This window comes from Musca domestica, unplaced genomic scaffold, assembly GCF_030504385.1.
Source record: "Musca domestica strain aabys unplaced genomic scaffold, Musca_domestica.polishedcontigs.V.1.1 4, whole genome shotgun sequence".
In the NCBI taxonomy this organism is placed as follows: Eukaryota; Metazoa; Arthropoda; class Insecta; order Diptera; family Muscidae; genus Musca; species Musca domestica.
In genome coordinates, this window is record NW_026712328.1 from 11,519,484 (window position 1) to 11,542,649 (window position 23,166).

A 23,166-nucleotide genomic window follows, 5' to 3' on the forward strand; every position below is an offset into this window, starting at 1 on the left:
GGTCTCTACGACGTAAACCTACATAGGCTTTGTTTGTCATAAGCCATTACCATATTCGAAACTTGAAATAAACGGTGAATAATATAGGTAAAATCATCAAAATACCGTATATTGGGAGGTACCGTTATATCGGAGCTATACGAAGACGTGGACCTACATAGACAATTTTCTGTCACAGGCTGTAGTATCCATTTCGAATTTCAAATACCAATGTTGAAACAATTCCGGGGAATAACTTCGCTAAAATCGTCAAAATACCGAATATCCGGAAGTACCGTTATATGGGGACTATATGAAAACGTGGACCTATATGGCCCATTTTCAATACCAAGAGTCCTGCGGGTATAATATACGTATTACCAGCAAAACCTGAAGAACTCAAGAAACTGTTTGGTAAAACAGAAACACAAGTCTCACAAAGATACAAATGTCTCCAGCTAGCAAAAGGCGACAGCGAAGATTTCATAGAGTACGCAAGCAGAGTAAACCTACAATGCGAACTATTCAACATGAAAGAACTGAAAATCGACTAATTCAAATGTCTCATTTCTTATTTAGGACTCAAGTCAGCAAAAGACAACGACATAAGACTTCGCTTACTAAAGGTACTGGATGATGAAAACACTACAATGAACCCAGATCAACTAGTAGACGAAACACAACGAATTCTAGATCTCAAATCGCACAACATTTTCATTGAACATCAATCAAAAATCGTCTGTTCACTCAACAAGCAAGCACGCAAAAGACTTTAAGAAGCACAAAACACCCAATTCACCCTGTTGGTATTGCGGAGACCTTCACTTCAAATTTTGTCCTTTCCAGAAACATAAATGCACAACATGCAATCAAGTGGGTCATAAAAATAACTTTTGCAACATCGCTAAGACTGGTAAAAATTTCAAATCATCATCTGAAAACAACCAGAACGAATTCAAGAAATACAGCAATTCAAGGAAATCATTCAAAACTAAGGCAGTTTTCAAAACACACAACATTAATTTCCGCGACTTAAGGAAATACACAACTGTCCTAATTAACAACAATCTTGTAAAACTTCAAATTGATACTGCGTCAGACATATCCATTGTATCTATCAACACATGGAAAGCTATAGGTAAGCCTGATGCCTACGAAACTTTTGACAACGCTAGCGACGCAAACTCAATCAAGCTCCTAGCAGAATTTCAATGTGACGTCACAATCGACAAAACATCAAAAACATTAAAATGTTATATAACAGATATAGAAAAACTCAATATCATGGGAATCGATTGGATTCAATCATTCAATCTATGGCAGAAACCAATAACCTCATGGTGTCATCAAATAACCTTCGTTGATGAAATAGCAGAATTGAAAACGAATTATCAATCAGTTTTTGATAACAGTACCCCAGGTATGTGCAAAACAAAAGTCAACATACAATTATTGACAAACACAAAAGAAATATTCGTTCCCAAACGACCAGTTCCTTTCGCAGCAAGAATGGAAATTGAAACAGAACTCCTCAGATTAGAAAACGCAGGAATATTCACACCGGTAGATTCATCGAGGTACGCAGCGCCGATAGTGGTCAGCAAACGTAATGGAAAAATTCGAATATGTGCAGACTATTCAACAGGACTAAACTCAATAGTAGAACCTAATCAGTATCCATTACCAACACCGGAAGAAATCATGTCTGATTGCCACAACTGTGTAATCTTTAGTCACTTAGATCTCTCAGACGCATATTTACAAGCCGAAGTTGATGACGAAAGTAAAGAGCTTCTCACCATCAATACACACAAAGGTCTGTATAAGTTCAACCGTCTAACCCCAGGTATAAAATTAGCTCCGGGAGCATTTCAAAGGATCATGGATAAGCTATGCGCAGGCATAGAAGGAGCAAAAGCATATATAGACGACATCATGTTATCAAGTCCATCTATTCCGGAACATAAATCCAATTTAAACAAGCTTTTACAAAGAATTCAAGATCACGGATTCAAGCTGAAATTTGAAAAATGCCAATTCTTTCAAAAAACAAATCAAATATCTAGGACACATAATAAGCAAAGATGGAATCAAACCTGACCCAATCAAAATAGCAGCCGTTCAAAATCTTAAAACACCAGAAAACGTCTCGGAAGTAAGATCGTTATTAGGCTCTATTAATCATTACGGGAAATTTGTAAACAACATGAGAACACTACGTAAACCTCTTGACGATCTACTAAAAAAGGACGCCAAGTTCGAGTGGACGTCACAGTGTCAAAAATCATTAAACGACTTTAAGAGCATCTTGACATCAGATCTTCTTTTAACGCATTACAATCCAAACTTGCCCATACATGTAGCAGCCGATGCATCATCTCACGGAATCGGCGCGGTTATCTATCATATGTTTCCAGACAACACTATGAAGGCAATACTTCATATTTCCAGCAAATCGTTTACAACGATGAGCCCTTATATTACTGGCTTACAACTTCGAAATTAAATACACAAACACAAAGAACTTTGGTCACGCTGATGTATTATCAAGATTAGTCAACAATCACGAAAAACCCCCAGATGACTTTATAGTGGCTTCAATATCATTCGAAGAAGACATACGTAACGAGGTAAATGAAACTATGTCAGTTCTCCCAGTATCATTTAAAATGATCGTCGATGCAACAACAAAATACACGGATTTACAAATGGTCCTCAAATACATTCAAACAGAATGGCCAGAAAGCAAGAAAAATGTTAACCCATCAATAATTCAATTTTTCAACCGCAAGGAAAATCTTTCAACGTTCGATGGTTGCATTCTTTTCAATAATCGTATAGTAATTCCTAAATCATATCAGAGACAAATCTTACAACAACTTCACAGACGACACTTATCAGCAGAACGCAGCAAAGCCATCGCCAGAAGTTATGTTTATTGGCCAAACATCGACAAACAAATTGAAGACTTTGTTCGGAATTGCAAAAATCGTCAACATGCGGCAAAAAGTCCAGTAAAAACAAATCTTTGCCCATGGCCATTAACTTCACACCCTCTTGAAAGGATACATATAGACTATGCTGGTCCAGAAAAAGGTAAATATTATCTTCTTATCATCGACTCGTATTCAAAATATCCTGTTATCTACGAGACTACAATGACAACCACATATGCAACATTAAAAATGTTAAACGAATATTGTGCACTCTTCGGAAATCCTGAACAATTAGTCTCGGACAACGGAACACAGTTTGGTTCAGAACAATTTGGGAAGTGGTGCAGCAATAAAGTCATTAAACACACAAGGACTGTTCGTTTTCATCCAAGTTCAAATGGTCAAGCCGAGCGTTTCGTTGATACACTTAAACGTGCATTAAAAAAACTCGAAGGAGACGAAACGCCTACGGAATCTCTCCAAACCTTCCTAGAAGTCTACAGATCCACACCAAATCCCAATTCACCAGAAGGTAAGTCTCCAGCAGAATCTTTCATCGGAAGAACAATGAGAACGGTCTTCGACGTTCTAAGGAAACGACAATCGCCTGAGTATAACGTCAATCTCAAAATGGAACAGCAGTACAATACCAAACACGGTACCAAAAACAGAGAGTTTAGCAACGGAGAATTGGTCTATGCAAGAAACTTCAAAGGAAAGAAAGGTTACTGGACAACAGGCGAAATAGTCGAGCGTAAAGGTAAAGTCATTTACAACACTCTAATCGACGTTGGGGACAGAAAAATTCTAGTACGAGCTCATACTGATCAACTTCGACATAGAGAATCGGTAGAGTCAAGCAGTCAAGAACGACAAAAACTACCATTGGACGTACTACTTGAAGAATTCGAAATCGCTTTGCCTAACCATCAAGAACATTTTGCAACTTCAACAGGTTCACCAAACGGGACACCTCAAAGAATAACAAGTCGCAGACAACCAGTCGAACCTATTTCAAAATCACCTTCTCATCTTAAGGAGGGAGACGTTGTGGCAACCCACATTTATAATATGGCATCTCATGTTGCAACATCCTATACGGCAACGCTCATATAATAGGACGCCGTGCTACCGCCATTTCAGCTTGCTCAGTCTTGTTCTGTCTGTCACTCGAGTCTGACTCACTACATTGTAACTTCTTCTTTTTTTAAATTAGTAGCTGTGAACGCTCATCATCCAATAAATCTTTACACCTTTAGTATTAACAAACATTGGCTTTTATTTCAAACCATAAAAGCACAACATTAACTATAGATCTATCTCGCTTCCTTCTCCATGTTACAAACAAATGCACAATGACTTAATACCCTTACCACTATGTGGTGTAGGTTATAAAAAAGCTTCGCTTGGATCATGCTCAAGTTTTTAAAAAATCATCTTCTTTTCGCTGTACTTTTCAAGTATTAGCCAGTTAAAAAGTTCGGTGCGGCCGAACTTTGAATTTTCAAAAAAAAAAAAAGTTAAAAATTCTGTTAAATTCTTAAAAATACCGAATATAGCCGTTATATTGGGGTCTCTACGACGTAAATCTACATAGGCTTTGTTTGTCATAAGCCATTACCATATTCGAAACTTGAAATAAACGGTGAATAATATAGGTAAAATCATCAAAATACCGTATATTGTGAGGTACCCTTATATCGGAGCTATACGAAGACGTGGACCTACATAGACAATTTTCTGTCACAGGCTGTAGTATCCATTTCGAATTTCAAATACCAATGTTGAAACAATTCCGGGGAATAACTTCGCTAAAATCGTCAAAATACCGAATATCCGGAAGTACCGTTATATGGGGACTATATGAAAACGTGGACCTATATGGCCCATTTTCAATACCAAGAGTCCTGCGGGTATAATATACATTTCAGTAAAATTTTATCAATCTACTTTAATTCGTTCCATTTACGAACTGGCCTATTGGCAAAATAAACATGTGTGCAAAATTTTAGCCTTCTATCTCAATTCTTTCGAAAGATAACGTGATTACACCGACATCGCTAAATCGACTTAGAAATTTTACGCTGATCACGAATATATGTACTTTGTTGGGTCTGACTTGAGTATTTCGAGGAGTTACAAACTGAATGACGAAGTTAATATACCCTCCATAGTATGGTGGAGGGTATAAAAAGCGTATAGATTTTTTTAGTTAAGTAAAAATCACGTATCCAAAATAAAATCCAGCACACGTTTTTTTTCGAAAATATTTTATGCAGTTATTGTAAATTATAAACCGTTATAATACATACGACACAAAACATCCTAGTGGAAGAGGTGGAAGATGTTGCGGCCGCAACATGGAAAATATGAAACTGACCACATACAGTTGCACTATTTTAAACGAATACAGTTATAGTTTCTGTACTGCTATACTGTCCTTCAAGATTTGAGCCACATTTTCCAATCGTATTGTCTGTGTGTGTGGATTTTCAAATCATCAAATCAAATCATGTGGGTAAAATCATAAAAATACCGATTATCGGGGGGTACCGTTATATGGGGGATATACGATATCGTGGACCTGTGTAGACAATTCTCTCTCAGGGGGTGAAGTACTCACAAGGAGCTACTTGTGTGGGTTTTAAGACAATTCCATTGAAAAGTGTGGCTAACATCATCAAAATATCGAATATCGGGGGTACCGTTATTTGGGGGCTTTAGGATATCGTGGACCGATATAGCCCATTTTGGAACTGCAGACAAAAGACTGATCTGTGCAAAAATTTAGCTTCCCATCTTTATTCGTTCTGACTCTAGCGTGATTACAACAGACGGACTGACAGGGCTAAATCGTCTTAGCATTTTACGCTGATCAAGAATATATATACTTTGTTATGTCAAAAACTATTATTTCGATGAGTTACAAACGGAATGACGACCTTAATATACCCTCCATACTATGTATGGTGGAGGGTATTATAACGTTTTAAAAATGTTTACTTTATTAAATTTCCACCATTGTAATATTTTCCATGTTGTGAACATTAAACTTTTAAATAGTTGAGAAAGTGGACGCAAAATTGAATTTTTTTAAATGGAAAGTAAGTTGTTTAATAGTATAATACAATGTTAAATGCTTATAAACTCAAAAATAATAATAAAAAAATATTTACATTATTGTCTGAAATTTGTAAACATTTTTGCGTGGTCCCAATGCAGCTGATGTTACTGGATAATTTTTGCTGAGCAAATTTTTCAGTAAAATTTTGAAAACTCTCAGTAACTCAACTGTGAAAATTTCCGTTTATCATCGTTCCGCCTTTGTAAATCATCCACACAAAAAAGCTTATGCAACGGCAAAACGCTAAAAAAACTGTGAGCACAATACTCTCAATTTAACTAATTAAAAATGTTAATACCTTACTGTGGTGCCTTTTTTTTACATGGTCAACATTTAGTTCATATTTACATTTTAATTGAATTTTCCGGTTCTTCTAATATGTCGCAGGCATCCTTATATTGTTTTAATTTTAGAAAAAGTTCTGCTAAGTCCAAACTCATATTAGGGTGTATTTGAATGGCATGCTGGTAAAATGCTATAGCCTTTGTATATTGATGAGATTTTATATAAACACGTCCCAATTTATTAGCTAAATTCGAATCCTGTGGGTTCATCTCGTATGCCTTCTGGTAGGCGTTGACAGCCAAAACCGGTTCTTTTGGAAATAAACGATATTAAAATTTATTGAGAATATGTTTCCTTATTATTTACCTTGTATTGACATATATGCTTTTCCCAATATCAAATAGCTCTGAGGCTCTGGACATGACTCAACTAGTTGGTTAAAACATTTTGCAAAGGCTACGCGATCCTTCCGGTTGTGAAGATGAATATTTGCCAAGTTAGTTTTGGCCTTAAAAAATTATGCATATACATATGTTTATTATACATGTACATAGATTCGGTCAATCATTTGAATAAGAATATAAGCACCTGTATAAAATAAGATTGTCCAGGCTGTATCGCTGACAACAACTCAATAGCTTTGTTGACGTTGTCGTTTTGTAACATAAATTCAGCATGTGCAATTACTAAACGGCCCTCCTCTGTAGTATTGTTGAATTCCTCCATAGCAAATTGTAATAACCGCTCACTCTCATACACACCCTGCGTATCACCTATATCCTTATATGTTCCAATAAGTTCCAAATACAGTGTGACTCTATCTGCAACAGTAAAGTTTTTTTCCGGTCCTCTTTGGTGGATCTTGCTCCCAAGCGAAGTTGATTCGTTACCCAAGATATGTATTGCAGACATAAAGCTTTTTTGAGCTTCAGAGTATTGTTGTTGTTGTCTCTGTGCAATACCCATTAATAGATAATATTTCGGATCCTCACGCACAGCAAAATCATATGACAAAGCCATTTCCAGATACTGTAATGCTTTAACATACTGATGGTTGTATATTTGAACTTGCGCTAAAAGCAAGTACGCATCCGTAAAAGTGGAGTCAATTTCATTGACAATTCTTTGCAATAAGGAACTTGCCGAATTGATTTCACTGCACAAGAGATGTACCTTTGCACGTGCAAAATTTGCATTAATATGCGCCGGGCAATATTTAAGAAGGAGGTCCAATATTAAAATGCAATGTTTTAACGTTATATGCACTGTGTCTTGTATTAGGTGTAAGGATGGTTTAATATTCATTTGTAGCGGCGAGTGTCTTAAAAATTCTGCTGTTATTTGAAGTAGAAACTCCGGATCTAATTTCAAAAGATATTCCGGTCCAAACAATTCACCTTCCAAATCCCGTAAATGCTTCTCCATAGCTTTCGTTAAATATTGAATAGAATGGTCAGTTTGATTAGAATATTTTGCTTTTAGAAACAACAAGAATGGATGTTCTTCACCAGCAAACTTGTCACACAAATAGTCAATCTGTTGGAGAATTTGCTCCGAACGTCCATTTTCAAACATCTGACAAAGAGTTAAACCACACAAAGCGTAAAAATTGTTGCTATCCGCTTTAGTGGCAGATCGATAGCAAATTCCAGCTTCATTTATGTTGCCAAGTAAAATCCTTTGATAGCCCAATTCCACGATGCAGTCCGCGAAAGTTGGGTTCGCTTGAATTATTTTGTCAATAAAACGAAGAGTAAGGGTTAGAATATCTGCATTTCGAGAGCATATACGAGCAACTAGTTTACAGTTTTCTAATAAGAGTTTAACATTTCCCACTTCTACTCTTTCTGTAGCCACCAAAAGTTGTTGAACCGTAGAAATACCTCCTTTTAAATTGCCATCTCGTGTTATGAGAGTGCAAGCCTTTATTCGGAGTGCAGCTACGTTGGTTGGCTCCAAATTAATTACACGCAGAGCCGTTTCGTAGGATTGATCCCAGTTGAGTGCAGCAAGTTGAGTTTCCATTTTTACTATTAATGGTATATTTAGCTGGGGATATCTAATTGAAAGCTTTATGAGAAAATTTATGGCATTTTCAAATAGACCGCGCAATTGAAAACAACGAACCAATGCCAGAGTGGCGTCAATATTTTTCCCATGTGTAAGAATATTTTCTAATTTACGTATAATATTTCCATTTATCTCATTTTTTGTCAAATATGTATTAATCCATGTTTGCAATATTATTGAATATTCGTGATCATTATCAATTTGTAAACCTTTGTTAACGTAAATATCGGCATCACGAAAATTTTTAGCCAAAAAGAGGAATAAACTGGCATTGTAAAAAGCGTTAGTACCGGCTTTGTTGTAGGATTCATCTAATCGCTGTTGTAAGTTTTGAATGGCTTCGTTGTCAACTGCACTGCAACGCTTATGTGCATACAGTAAAGCCATAATAGCTGCAATTCCAAGTTCATCATCGCTCTTAAGTGGATTTAATTCTCGTATACCTTCTTGAATCCTGTTGCCTAACACCAATGCCATACCATTGTACAGTCGAAAAGTGAAATGATTCGGATATTTTGATAATCCATCTAAAGCCGTTTTCTGCATGGTATGGAAAAGTCCCGAACGGCCATAGTATAACAAGAGGCTCTCGAAATCTTGAATATCCATTATACTTACAAGCACACAAACCCCATATGTTTAAAAAATAGACTTTGTAATGAATGAAGCATATAACGTTTATTCTTTAATGTCCTTTAGATATTGTTGAGCATATTTGGATACGTAGGATTGAACGAATTCGCAATGTATTTCTAGTTGCAAGTCATTTTGGGAAACAAAATCCAAAGCTTCCTGCAAAGCATAGATGAGAATTATTAATAAAAGTTACAGAATTGGACGTAAACAATAAATGTTATAAGTGTGCAAACTAAATTTCTTCAGCAATCCTTCTGTAAAAGTCCTCATGATTATGATGGCATGGCGACATTAATACTGGAAATTTGTTTATTCTTTTTTCTTATTAAGAACATTTTAATGTGTTAATAACCTCTATCATTAAAAAAGTAGCACTTTTGAAAATATGGTTCCAGAATTTGAAGAATACCGAATATAAGGAGAAACTGTTGTATGGGGGCTATAGGAATACATAGACCTGTATAGATATTTTTGTGGTACATATTAAGAACTTCAAAAACCAACTTTGAAACAATTCCGCTAAAAAACGTGGCTGAAATCATCAAAACCCGAATATAGCGTAACGTTGATCCCTGAGTGTCTCAAAGAATATCAGGTTTAGTTATCAAGTTATTACAATGGTACGGAAACCAATCCCAAGTCTTCCTCAAAATCCTCAAATTAAACTAAATTCTAATAATTTAATTTCTTATCATTCAGTAAGATTTTTCAAATCTGACAAATACGAAGCAAATGGAAATTTGATGAAAGTATACAATAAAAACATAATTGCGACTTTCAGATGGCACGCTTGCCACAGCGTTTCCTCCGAAACAGCCTAATGCAATCGAAGTCCTAAATAAATCGGCCGTCAAACCATTTGATGTTGATGGTCGATACACAATATTCAATGCAAGAAACGCCATCGCCAAGCCCTACAACATATATTCTGCACAATCTCACGGCAGCGGGTTCTACGATTTCGGCCAGCGGCTGCCAACCCAGCACTCCACCGCAGTCTCCAAAACAGCAACCAACACCGCAGCACCTAACGCCATATGTTGCTGTTCCAACTCCGGATTGTGCATTATTCTTGCAATTCAATTGCAACGGACTTCAAGGCAAAATAAATGAGATAGTGGAGTTTATGAGTCAGTGGAATTTTAAGATCGCAGCGGTGCAGGAAACCAAGCTGAAAATTGCAGCCTACAACGTTATTATGGTTACAACGTACTAAGAAAGGATCGCACCAGAAGTGGAGGTGGGGGGTTAGCGTTCCTGTCACACTATTCTGTTCAGTACAGACCCATCTCTTTTAAGCTAGTCTCTAGTGACCCATACATGGAATGTTACGAGGATGCCCCACAGTTCGCCAGACATAACCATAGTGTCACCCGATCTGATAAATGACGTGACTTGGCAACCCGTCACTTCTCTTGGCTCAGACCATCTCCCGATAATCGTCTCCATAAGCAGGTAGCCCGATTTCATAACCTCTGAACGCCGCACTTTCCTTAACCATGGGAAAGCTCACTGGCCAGAGTTCAGAGAATTCACCAACCGTCGCTTCAGAGAACTGCCCAACCCTTCTAATGTTCGGGTAGCAGAAAGGATTTTCCGAAACATCATCAAATCTGCAGCAGCTCGCTATATACCTACTGGTCGAATACCCGAGATAAGACCAAACTTCCCAGCAGAGGCAGCGGGATTAGCAAACGAGCGTAGTGATATCCGTCGTACCAACCCTACTGATCCTAGAATCAGTGATTTGACAGTGGAAGTCAACCGGTTGGTACAGGAGCATAAGAGGAAAAAGTGGCTAGACCATCTGAAGTGTTGCAACATTGGAACCGATATGAGTAATCTGTGGGTAACGGTTATGTCGCTCTCGAATCCTGGAAAAAAGGATGATAGGACCTCAGTCACTTTTAACGACGTAACGGTGACTGATCCGAAGAGGTGCCCGGAATATTTTAGCGATAGGGCGAAGCGAAGAGTACTACGTCGTATCATATCTCTTCCCGCCGAGGAGGAACCACCACAGTTTACGATGGGTGATGTTGCAAATGTCATCCGTAACGCTAAGTAATGTTTAAGCAGCTGAATACGTCGGGAGTCGAGTACTTAACGAAAGTTCTCAATTTGTCGCTAGCCACCCACATAGTGCCCGAAATCTGGAAAATGGGCCGGGTGGTCCCGCTACTGAAACCAGGCAAGGATGCCAGTAAAGGCGAATCGTACAGGCCGGTTTCGCTTTTGTCGCCAGTAGCTAAGACTCTTGAGGCTTTACTCCTCCCCAGCATTAGAGGATTTCGTCCACAACATAGTACCACAACAGCATTACACGCCATTTCCACACATATTAGTAGAGGACTGAACCAGAACAGGCCGTGTGACAGAACAGTGTTGGTAGCCCTTGACCTATCAAAGGCATTTGATACTGTCAATCATGCCACACTGTTTGAGGACGTGCAGAGAACTACCCTCCGGCCAAGTTTGAAACGATGGATAATCAACTATATGTGTGGATGCCAGTCGTATGTGGAATTCCGGAACAAGAACTCCAAAGCCCGTAGAGTAAAACAGGGAGTTCCCCAAGGTGGGGTGATATCTCCGGAACTGTTTCACCTCTACCTTTCCGGAATTCCTCGCCCTCCAGACGGTATTGAGATCGTAACGTATGCGGATGATTGTACGATCATGGCGTCGGGTCCAGTGGTCGATGACATATGCGAAAGGCTGAACCCCTATCTCGCGGAACTTGCCTCATACTTCCACGTGAGGAATATGAAAATATCCGCCACGAAATCAACGGCCTCACTCTTTACGACATGGTCTGCGGAGATGAGAACACAGCTGAATGGTCAGGTCGAGGGGAATCTAATACCGACCACGAACTACCCCAAGATTCTTGGGGTCACGTTCGACAGCATGTTCAAGTCGTCCGCGCAAGCTACAGCTATCTGCGACAAGATGAAAAGTAGGAACAAGGTCCTCAAGGCGCTAGCCGACAGCTCTTGGGGTGCGGACAAAGAAACCCGCGAATAATAGTGCTACGCAGTGGAAGCATATCCAGACCTGCCAGAACGCTGCCCTGAGAACTGAGACAGGGTGCATTCTCATGTCACCAGTGGACCATCTACATGAGAAAGCGAATGTCCTTCCCTTACGTCAGCATATGCTTTCATTGCAGTACCTGCTTGGATGTTACCGTGAGAGTCATCCCAACCATCATATGGTGGATAAATCTCCCCCACTCAGGCGTGTCAGCAAGGACATACATGATCTAGAGAGGGTGATCCAGCGCTACAAGAGAGAACCTCTAGATCAAGAAGCCTATCAGGCAGGTCTGAGTGGCATTCACACCGATGCCGTCGCGGATGCTATTAGCAGTTATAAAGTAAATGCCGTCCTCGGAGTCCACCCCCCATCCATTGCAGCTGAAGAACGTCAGCTGCCTAGACAAACAAGGGTAGTTTTGGCGCAATTACGTTCAGGATGGTGTAGTCGTCTCAATTCGTATTGGGCACGAATTGATGAAGATGCCCGGCGTGCGATACAGGCCCGCACAATACGCTACACCTCTTTAATTGCACAGCCAAACCTACCCAAATCACTCCAGAAAATCTCTGGCTACAGCCCGTTAAATTAGCCGAGTTTCTAAACCGGGAGCTGGAACCATATTACCAGAACGCAAACACATGCATGTACTACTGCTTCGACAACAACAACATATATTCTGCAAGCCAAGAATAGAAACCAACATAGACTAATAAAATCCTTTACAAAACTTAGGGACGAGTGCATGTAGGTATGTATTCGGGAGAACTTAACTTAGAAAAAATGAAATCACAACCAATCCTAAAAATACTTCAGAAACTAACCCTTGCCGAAAGAGAAAAAATCATCACTAGCCGAAGTTTACAGTACTGTATTTTAATATTCAGATGTACATACAGTTTTGTAAACAATCAATGGTAGACACAGAAGTCGCAAATAACCAGGGATTCCAATAATAGAACTGCTTTGGATGATTTATCAAAAATCTAAAAGAAAATTCAGTAAGTAAATGTCAAAATTAGTGGAATTTTATTTTTTTCGGAGACCTATAAAATATGTAATTACTAAGAAATTGAACTTGCCAAATCAAACCAATTGGTTTCACAAAATGTAAGCAATAGAACATTATTATCGAACGATGTTCAGAGAGCCTAGAAAGTCTAAAAAAAAACAAAATGTGTGGGGTAAATTTGAATCTAGATTGCTGTAAAGAAGTAAAAACTCGCATTTCCGGGATTCCTTTGGAATGACATATAAGTGATTTACCCCAGCAGTAAAGAGAATGCCAAAATACGCTGTGCCCTTGAGTAAATTTAAACGAATACGTCAGATCAACTATTGAAACTATACGTTGCAATAAAGTTTCAGAAATTGTAGAGTTGGACAAAAGCAATGGCGGCTGTTCTCCCAAAACACAGATGACAAAGGAACCAGGTCTGTATTTCCAGTAAAATATAATCTAGGACATAGGTGGAAATTTACTGCCCGAAGTATGAACAGATTGATACGATTGTGGAGGAAATTAGTCGCAACTCCAATTATCTATACCTCAAAAGAGCGAGGGAAATGAAATTCTATGTAGAGAATTTACGGTAGTAAGGAAACATACGCAGAAAAAATTATGTGTCTATAAATTAAAATGGATTTAAAAGATTATTAAAAAAAACTGGCAAATTAAGATCCAAGTCAAGTAAACCCCGTGAATATTTCGTAAAACACAGCCTAAACCATATAAACCCTAAACCATTCAAAGTATAAAGCGAAATGATGGGACATGGGTCAACTCGGGACACTGGACGTTCTAACGGCCAACCACTTCCCTGGTTGCAAGAATAAGATTGCTGTGGGCAACCATTAACACCTTTCCCACGTAATACAGCAGAAGATGAGAGGCTGATGGAAAGGTTAACCAGCTTTCCAAGCTTTCATCCGAGAACAAAAATTTTCTACTGTTAAAATCCCCTGGTCCTGATGGCATAATACTGGCAATGTTACAAAATGCATCTGAGTCGTGCTAAGAGCCGCGTCCTTAATGACAACCGGAAGCGGGAGGATGACACTTTTCGCAGTTTGGTCATGCATAAGCACTAAAGATGATAAAATTAGTGATTATATGTACACCTTTTACGACTTCAACTATAATGACGTAATGCAACGCTTGGAACCTCCTCTGGACGGACTGGTCATATAAACTGTTTTTCATGCGGGGATTCTTGCAATCAAGAAAGCATTGCAAACGGTAAGAAATCTTTACAATGGAAACAGGACCAGTACCATCATTTGTCGATAGGTCCTTAAAGCTTTCATGTAAAGTGTCAACAATCGAGATGTAATTTTTTTTTTAATGTTTGTTGTTGTTGTTGTAGCAGTTTTACACGTTCTGTTGTTTTTTCCGACTAATCTGGTTCTTCCTCAATGTCGAGGTTTAGGAATTCTGCTACCTTTATGGGCTGTAGCCATAGATCCTCTGGACGGAGTTCGGTAGGTTTGGCAGGACAATTAAACAAGTGCAGCGTGTTGTGCGGGCCTGTATCGCACGCTGGGCAGGCGTTCCGCACATCCTCATCAATTCGTGCCCAATACGAATTGAGACGGCTGCACCATCCTGAACGTAGTTGGGCCAAAACTACCCTGGTTTGCCTAGGCAGCCGACGTTCTTCAGCTGCAATGGATGGGGGGTGGACTCCGAGTATGGCATTCATACTGTAATTATTAACTACCTCTGTGACTGCATCAGTATGAATGCTATTCAGACCCGCTTGATAGGCTTCATGATCTAGAGGCTCTCTCTTATATCGCTGGACCTCTTTCTCTACATCGTGCAGGTCCTTCCTGACACGCCTGGGTGGAGGAGTTCTATCCACCATATGGTGGTTAGGGTGACTCCCGCGATAACACCCAAGCAGGTACTGCAACGAAAGCATATGATTATGCTGACGTAAGGGAAGAACCTTCGTCTCCTCATGTAAGTGGTCCACAGGTGTCATGAGGAGGCACTCTGTTGCAGTTCTCAGGGCGGCATTCTGGCAGGTCTGAATACATTTCCACTGCGTTGCACTTGTATTCGCCGACCACACTGGAGCCGCATAGCTAACCACAGACCGACCTTTCGCTTTATAAGAGGTCAACAAGGTTTCCTTATCCGCACCCCAAGTGCTGCCGGCTAGCGCCTTGAGGACCTTGTTCCTACTTTTCATTTTATCGCAAATAGCTGTGGCTTGCGCGGAAGACTTGAACATGCTATCGAATGTGACCCCAAGGATTTTGGGGTAGTTGGTGGTCGGAATTATATGCCCCTCGACCTGCACATTCAGCTGTGTTCTCATCTCCGCAGTCCATGTGGTAAATAGTGTGGCCGTCGATTTAGTGGCGGATATTTTCATATTCCTCGCGTGGAAGAAGGCGTCAAGCTCCGCGAGATAGTTATTCACCCTGACACATATGTCATCAACTACAGGACCCGACGCCATGATCGTACAATCATCCGCATAAGTTACGATCTCGATGCAGTCTGGAGGGCGCGGAATTCCGGAAAGGTAGAGGTTAAACAGTTCCGGAGATATCATCCCACCTTGGGGAACTCCCTGTTTCACTCTACGAGGCTTGGACTTCTTATTCCGGAATTCCACGTACGACTGGCGTCCACACATATAGTTGACTATCCAACGTTTCAAACTTGGCCGGAGGGTAGTGTTCTCAACGTCCTCGAACAGCGTGGCATGGTTGACCGTATCAAAGGCCTTTGATAGGTCGAGAGCCACCACTACTGTTCTGTGGCACGGCCTGTTCTGGTTGAGTCCTCGACTGATATGTGTGAATATGGCGTGCAATGCTGTTGTAGTGCTATGTAGTGGACGGAAACCGTGTTGATGGTTAGCAACTGAATAGCTTCCTCTAATACTGGGGTAAGGCCTCGAGAGTCTTTGCTACTGGCGACAAAAGCGAAATTGGCCTGTATGATTCGCCTTTGCTGGCATCCTTGCCAGGCTTCAGTAGCGGGACCACCCTGCCCATTTTCCAGGCTTCGGGAACTATGTGGGTGGCTAACGACAAGTTAAGGACTTTGGTTAAATACTCAACTCCCGGCGTATCCAGTTGCTTCAACATTACCATTGATATATTCGGATGACATTCGCAACATCACCCATCGTAAACTGTGGAGGTACATCCTCGGCGGGAAGAGCTCTTATACGACGTAGTACTCTTCGCCTCGCCCTATCACTCTCGGGGTGCTCGACAAATTGGCGGTTAAAACAGCCAGCGCACCTCTTCGGATCAGTCACAGTTACGTCGTTAAATGTGACTGCTGTCCTATCATCCTTTTTTCCAGGGTTCGAGAGTGACTTTACCGTTACCCACAGTTTACTCAAATCGGTTCCAATGTTGCAACACTTCAGATGGTCTAGCCACTTTTTCCGCTTATGCTCCTGTACCAACCGGTTGACTTCCACTGTCAGTTCACTGACTCTGGGATCAGTAGGGTTGGTACGTCGGAGCTCATCACGCTCATTCGCTAATCCCGCTGCCTCTGCTGGGAAATTTGGTCTTACTTCGGGTATTCGACCAGCAGGTATATAGCGAGCGGCTGCAGCTTTGATGATGTCCCGGAAAATCCTTTCAGCTACCCGAACATCAGAAGGATTGGGCAGTTCTCTGAAGCGAAGGTTGGTGAACTCTCTGAACTCGGGCCAGTGGGCTTTCCCATGGTTAAGGAAAGTGCGGCGTTCAGAGGTTATGAAATCGGGCGATCTGCTGATGGAGACGATTATCGGGAGATGGTCTGAGCCAAGAGAAATGACGGGTTGCCAAGTCACGTCATTTATCAGACCGGGTGACACGATGGTTAAATCTGGCGAACTGTGACACTCTCCTCTTATTCGGGTGGGGGCATCCTCGTTTACCGTGCAAAATGTGGAGCAGTCAATCTGCTCTGCCAACGCTGATCCCCTCTGGTCATTACCTAGGACGGAATGCCACAACTCATGGTGGGCATTGAAGTCCCCTAGTACCAGGCGGTTATTGCCTTCCAAAAGTGGGCTTATATTAGGCAAGTAACGCGGTTCACAGCTATTAACCGGCGGGATATACACATTAAGCACCTCTACCTCGGCAGTACCACACTTGACTGCTACCCCCATACACTCCATGTACGGGTCACTAGAGACTAGCTCAAGCGAGATAGGTCTGTATTGAACAGAATGGTGTATCAGGAACGCTAATCCCCCACCTCCACTTCTGGTGCGATCTTTCCTCAATACGTTGTAACCATTGCAACGTTGTAAGCTACAATTTTCATTGAGCTTGGTTTCCTGCACCGCTGCGATCTTAATATTCCTCCGATTCATAAAATCCACTATCTCATCAATTTTACCTCGGAGTCCGTTGCAATTGAACTGCAAGAACGATGCACTGTCCGGAATTGGAACAGCAACATGTGGCGTTAGGTGCTGCAGTAAAGGTTGCTGTTCTAGAGACTGCGGGGGAGTTCCATACTCCGACGACGACGAGGTCGTGGACTCACTGGGGACTACGTTGGTGCAGCACGAAGCAACATAGTCCCTATCGCTATAGTCTCGCAACCGGGTTAAACCGGAACAATTTCTAAAATGCACCCATCCTCTGCATCCATTACATCGCACCGAGACTGATCTATGGTGGATGGTGTTTTGGCAAACCGTACAGAACCATGGTCCGGGGTTTTCCTCAAGCCCGGCTCGGACCAAAAGAATCCGGAGCAAGCATTCCGGGATGTGCTGCTCCCAAAACAGAAAAATAAACAAACACGAACATGTATACACTGGGTTGGCAGCCGCTGGCCGAAACTGGAGTGTTGTTGTTTCGGGTCAATCCGGTGTCGTAGAACCCGCTGCCGTGGGATTGATGTTTGTTTCAATTGATTGGCTGATGATGACTTTTTTAGACATAGACATGTAAAATAGAGAAATAGGGTAAGTGCGCCTAAGTTCGGCATGTCCCAGTAGTCGGCATTTTTGAAATTTAAACTTAAATAACTAAAAATGTGGTCGATTCCATTTTTTTTTTAATGCAATAATTGCAAAAAAAACGTCAGCAGTGTTGTCTGCTCTCTTTCTGTAAAAACGATGAGCTCCGATCATTTATTACGAGAGAATAACGGTTTTCGTCAGTGAGTGTCTTCCAACGCGTGCGACAGTGCTTGTTTGTAAAGAAAAAATTAGTGGTGGCGTCAACTTAATCATCGATTTAAGTAAATTAAATTTAATACTTTTGGAATCAGAAATATGTTATAATAGTAAATAACAGTCTAAAGATCATTTTATAACTTAAAAAACGGTTATAATCAAGCATTTTTCTCTTATATTATTTAATGCCGACATTAGGAACAGAAAAAAAGAGATTAGATCATTTTTGACCTATTTCACCATAACTTGAGAAAAGTATTAAAAAAATCCAAAATCTACTCAAATAAAAAACAGTTTTGAGTCGGCAGTTGCTTTTATTTGTGATTTTTGACCAACATTTCTAAATTAAGTATGTTTTTTTTTAAATAAGCTATTTGACGTTTTAGATAGCGGTGGCATTTAATAAAAATGTTGGTTATCTAAAGGAAAAAGATCAATTCACAAATTCCAAATATAATAAAGGTACTTTTTTATTTAATCTCATTTTTATTTTAATTGAAAATCCATACTATTCTTGTTTTTCTACCTATATTTGGTTTAGAATGATAATTAAATAAAACACTATTTAAAAACGAAATTAGTTAATTAAACTGTGAATTAGTATTACAGTATTGTTTTATACTATTTGAAATAAAAAAATATACAAAATAATATTTTTTTAAATGAAGTAGCATATGCCAACTACTTGCAAATAGACATGCCGAGTATTGGAAAATGGTGCCGACTACTGGCAAAAAACTACTATTTTGGTAAAATTTCAAATTTTGCCAATTTAATAAAAACAAATTCAATTGTTGTTTATTATTTCGAAAACTAAACAAAATATGGAATCTGAACAACTTTATTTTTCTGCAATTGAAAGATTTCACTCAGAATGTCGAAAATTGAAATATTGAAAAGCCTAAAAGTGCCGACTACTGGTACACTTACCCTATACCCTCTGTCATAAGGTTTTTTATCTTTTTGGCAGTTGGTTATTCCTTGAATTCCTTCCTCCTATACATATAAAAAACTATATCAGCAATATATGATATGGACCTGCAAGTTGTATCATTCCTATTACACTTGCCTCGAAATACGTTATTTAAATGAAGGTAAATATACAAATTCAAGTTTGATAGAAATATTTTCGACATTGAATGCCCCAGATTTAATTATATACAGTGTATGCGATGTAAGTCGAACCGACAAGATTTTTGCTTTAGAATTTTGACGAACAAAATTCTATTACCGACCGACTTATTCTTTATAATAACGAAAAAATAGTACAACTTGGGAGCAAATTGAGTTTAGGGACTTTGCTCGATCGTTCATTTATCACAGAAAAATACCGTTCTCCAGTTATTCGACCCGAATCTACAGAGCCGATAAATATAATATAGTATTCTGGAACTAATAGAGATATTGGCACACCACTTTGAAAGGAAAAGAGCTTTAAATGTGATGTATATAATTTATTACCCCTTAAATAATAAGAATGCACGGTGCAAAAATGCAAACTTTCTACAATTACTCATAAAGTGGTTAAAATAACCCCATTATGAGTAGAAAATATATATCCATAAGCTTTAAAATAAATCCCATATTGCATTAATCGGTTCTGCAGAATCGGATAAAACCTGGATTTTGAATTCGAACTATTGGGTTAAAAACCGCTTATTTTCCCACGAACATAGCTCCCAAAGTCAACATAATCCCTAACTTGTACTAATTTGCACACTCAACATATGTGCATTTTATTATTGTTTTCAAATCAAATCACCTTACATCGCAAACATCCATGCGAATGTAACTTGAATGTATAGATGTTCTAACCTTTGCTAAAATTTTTCCAAGTCCTCTTCCTCCAAGTGCAGTAGGCACTGTTGTATGCATTAACTTGATTAATTTGTCATCCAGATCATACTCAAGATAAGCAGTGCCTACATTCTGAATTTCAATGAAGAAGCGTTTATTTTCCCGGTCATGTTGTACGTTTTGTTGGTAGCCTGTAGTACTAAAATTTAGATGGGACATGTTTAAACAAGTGTTGGGTTTGGACAAAAATGCTGCTTGAGGAAATCCAGGTTGTTGTCTTTGGCAAATTTTATGTGGTAAACTTCCACCGTTCGCAGTAGTCCATGATAATCGAAAACACCTTATCCAATTGTTACTTTTTCTCAAAATACGACCCGTAAGTATAGTGTTCATTTTCCTAAAGGTGCATAAAAAATCTAAATGGTGAACCAAAATAACTCAAATGTCATACCTGAATCTGAATGAAAACAAACTATATTCCAAAAACTTCCACTAGAAAATGATTCTTTAATTTTATCCTCAACGAAAAAACCGTCGCCATAGATACCTTGTCGGGTAAACACAAAATAGGCAATACAGGTCTACCTAATACCCGACGTAAGCCTTTAGCGTTTTTTACAAGAGCAGTTTTCGTGCCTTAAAAGGCAAAAAATAAATGTTTAAAAAATTATAATTTATAGGAGTTTTTAGTTTTTAAAAATTTGCTGCTATTTAGTTGTTTATGGGATATGGGTAACATGGATTACGTGTTTGGTGAACATGGACAAACAAAACATGTTAGGTAGGGTTGATAAGTATTTTTACGGCACGTCAGCTATTAGGTATAGGCCATGCAGCGTTGTCAGTGTTGCATGGTAGAAGAATATAGGTAGACGCGTCGACACAGCTGCTGGGACAATGAGCTGTCAAACCAATTTTGAAATTGAAATGTTAAATGAAAAATTATTTAAATTTGCAAAAATTTTTGAAAAAAAAAAACGCGAATTCTAATAACCTCCTTTTGACTTAGAATAAGAAAACATATAAAAATCTACTTATATTTAAAAAAACATTTCAATTTTTTGACATATCAATGCTCCGAAGCGTTGATGCATCTACCTGTATTCTTCTGCCATGTCAGTGTTGGGAAAAATTGCGGGGAAACATAACAACAATTTGGGGATTTTTTGTAAAGTTACTCCCAAGGTACAATAAAAAGGTAAGCTACCAGTTGATTCCAAGTGTGTCCGACTTCTGCCTATTTTGTGTATGCATTTATTGTTTTGAAAAACAAAAACCAAATATTTTCAAAATCAATGATTGGAAAAAACGTACATTGCAGGGCGCACATTAAATAACCATTTTTGACATGGAATTGGAAGATTTATCAATTTAGATCATATTTCTGAAAGAAAATCCAGGCATTTCATTCATCTTTCGCGCCTTTTAAACAATATTCAAAATAGTAAAAATATTAAATTAATTAGAACCACCTAGTGCATCTACTTTTGAATAATTCTGACAGAAAGCGGGGTGTATTTCTGTACTTTACTTCTACCTCCTTATTGTACCATGGTTACTCCTCTTGTTTGTTTGTTAAGTTATGTCCTCTTAAAGAGTCGCCCTTTTTCAGGATTGTATTAAAAACATTTGACCAAGAGAAGTGTTTGCGCCAATACAGGGAAAAGCAAAACCAAATGTAAAGTAAGATACATAAACATTCAAATATAACATAAAGGCAAACAATGCAATCTACACTAAACAGTGGTTGACGGTATATTATAAAATTAGAGATCGCATTTACTGTTCGATTGATACAGTTCATATATACTTATTTTATCTACTCCTCGATCAGCTTACAATGTTGAGTTATTTAGCTATTGTCGTCTGTCTGTTGTAATCAAGCTATCTTTCGAATGGATAGAAGGATACAATTTTCAACACATTGTTTTTTTAGGCAGGTTAAACTCATAGCCCGATTGACGATTTAGGTTAGGATTTCCAATAAAATAGTTTTAAGTTTGGTACTTACAGTTCGTAATGGGCTCTACTTCCTGTGGAAGAACATTGTATATGTAGGTCCACTTTTTCTTACAGATCCCATTTAATGGTAGCTTCAGTTAGAACTAGAAGGTAAAGTCATGTAATCATATGATAATTTTTTTTTTCAAATTTATACATTTGACAACATCTCATTGCCAAAATCGATATTCATAAATCCATTGTATACACACAAAATCAGATATGGGAACTGTTTTTTATGCATTGATATTTGACAAGGTAAATTACAGAGAATGCAGAGCTGGGAATGCTAGTTTGAAATAAAGTTAGCCGGGCCAAACTTTTAATACCCTCCACTTTAGGGAAAAGGAAACATTAGAAGAAATGTGGCAAAAACCATTAAAATGCCGAATATCGGGAGGTACCGTTATATGGGGGCTATACCAAATCGTGGACCTACACATGCAATGTTTCGCCAAAGGAGCTAAAACCCATTATGACCTAAAAAAACCAATTTTCAGACAAATCCGTTAAAAATGTGGCAAAAATTATCAAAATACCGAATTTCGGAAGGTACCTTTATATGGGGGCTATGGACCTATACATGCCATGTTTTGCCACACGTACAGGGACCCGTTTTGACCTACAAATACCAATTTTCAAAAAAATCAGTGAAAAAATGTGGCATAAATCATCAAAATACCGAATATCGGGAGGTACCGTTATATGGGGAATATACCTGAACGTGGACCGATATATCTCATCTTCAATACCAACCATCCTAGACACAATACAAATTGCTCTGCTAAATTTTGGCACTCTACGTCAAATAATGTGGGCTGTATCGTGATTTCAACAGACAGACGGACAGACAGACGGACATCGTTAAATCGACTTAGAATTTTATGCTGATTATGAATGTATATACTTTATGGGGTCTACGACGAATATTTAAGGATGTTACAAATGGAATGACAAAGTTAATATACCCTCCTTTCCAAGGTGGAGGGTATAATGATATGGTCGAGTACTTCAGAAAAGGGTTGCCATATTCCACTTATCTAACCATTGTTCAAAGAGAAAGGTTGCTCAACTTTAAATAAAGTAGAAAAATGCAACTCTGTGCTGGAGTCTTATGGCGCCAAATATACTTTTGAAT

At 38.9% G+C, this 23,166-nt stretch overlaps 1 protein-coding gene across 3 annotated transcripts in view; it reads right to left on the reverse strand.

The window, feature by feature from the left end:
* Positions 1-20,714, reverse strand: part of LOC101892257 (tetratricopeptide repeat protein 21B) — a 63,739-nt gene extending 43,025 nt beyond the window's left edge. The window contains exons 1-5 of one of the 3 annotated variants that reach the window (XM_059126722.1): positions 20,479-20,682; positions 19,993-20,424; positions 6,913-9,186; positions 6,691-6,832; positions 6,388-6,634 (exon numbers count right to left, since the gene is read on the reverse strand). In XM_059126722.1, the coding sequence (XP_058982705.1) occupies positions 6,388-6,634; positions 6,691-6,832; positions 6,913-9,003 (2,480 nt within the window). In that variant the 5' untranslated portion in view covers positions 9,004-9,186; positions 19,993-20,424; positions 20,479-20,682. Of the gene's footprint in view, positions 1-6,387; positions 6,635-6,690; positions 6,833-6,912; positions 9,187-19,992; positions 20,425-20,478 lie in introns of all 3 variants that reach the window. The other 2 variants (XM_059126721.1, XM_059126723.1) reach the window with 2 other exon arrangements.
* Positions 20,715-23,166: the final 2,452 nt, after the last annotated feature.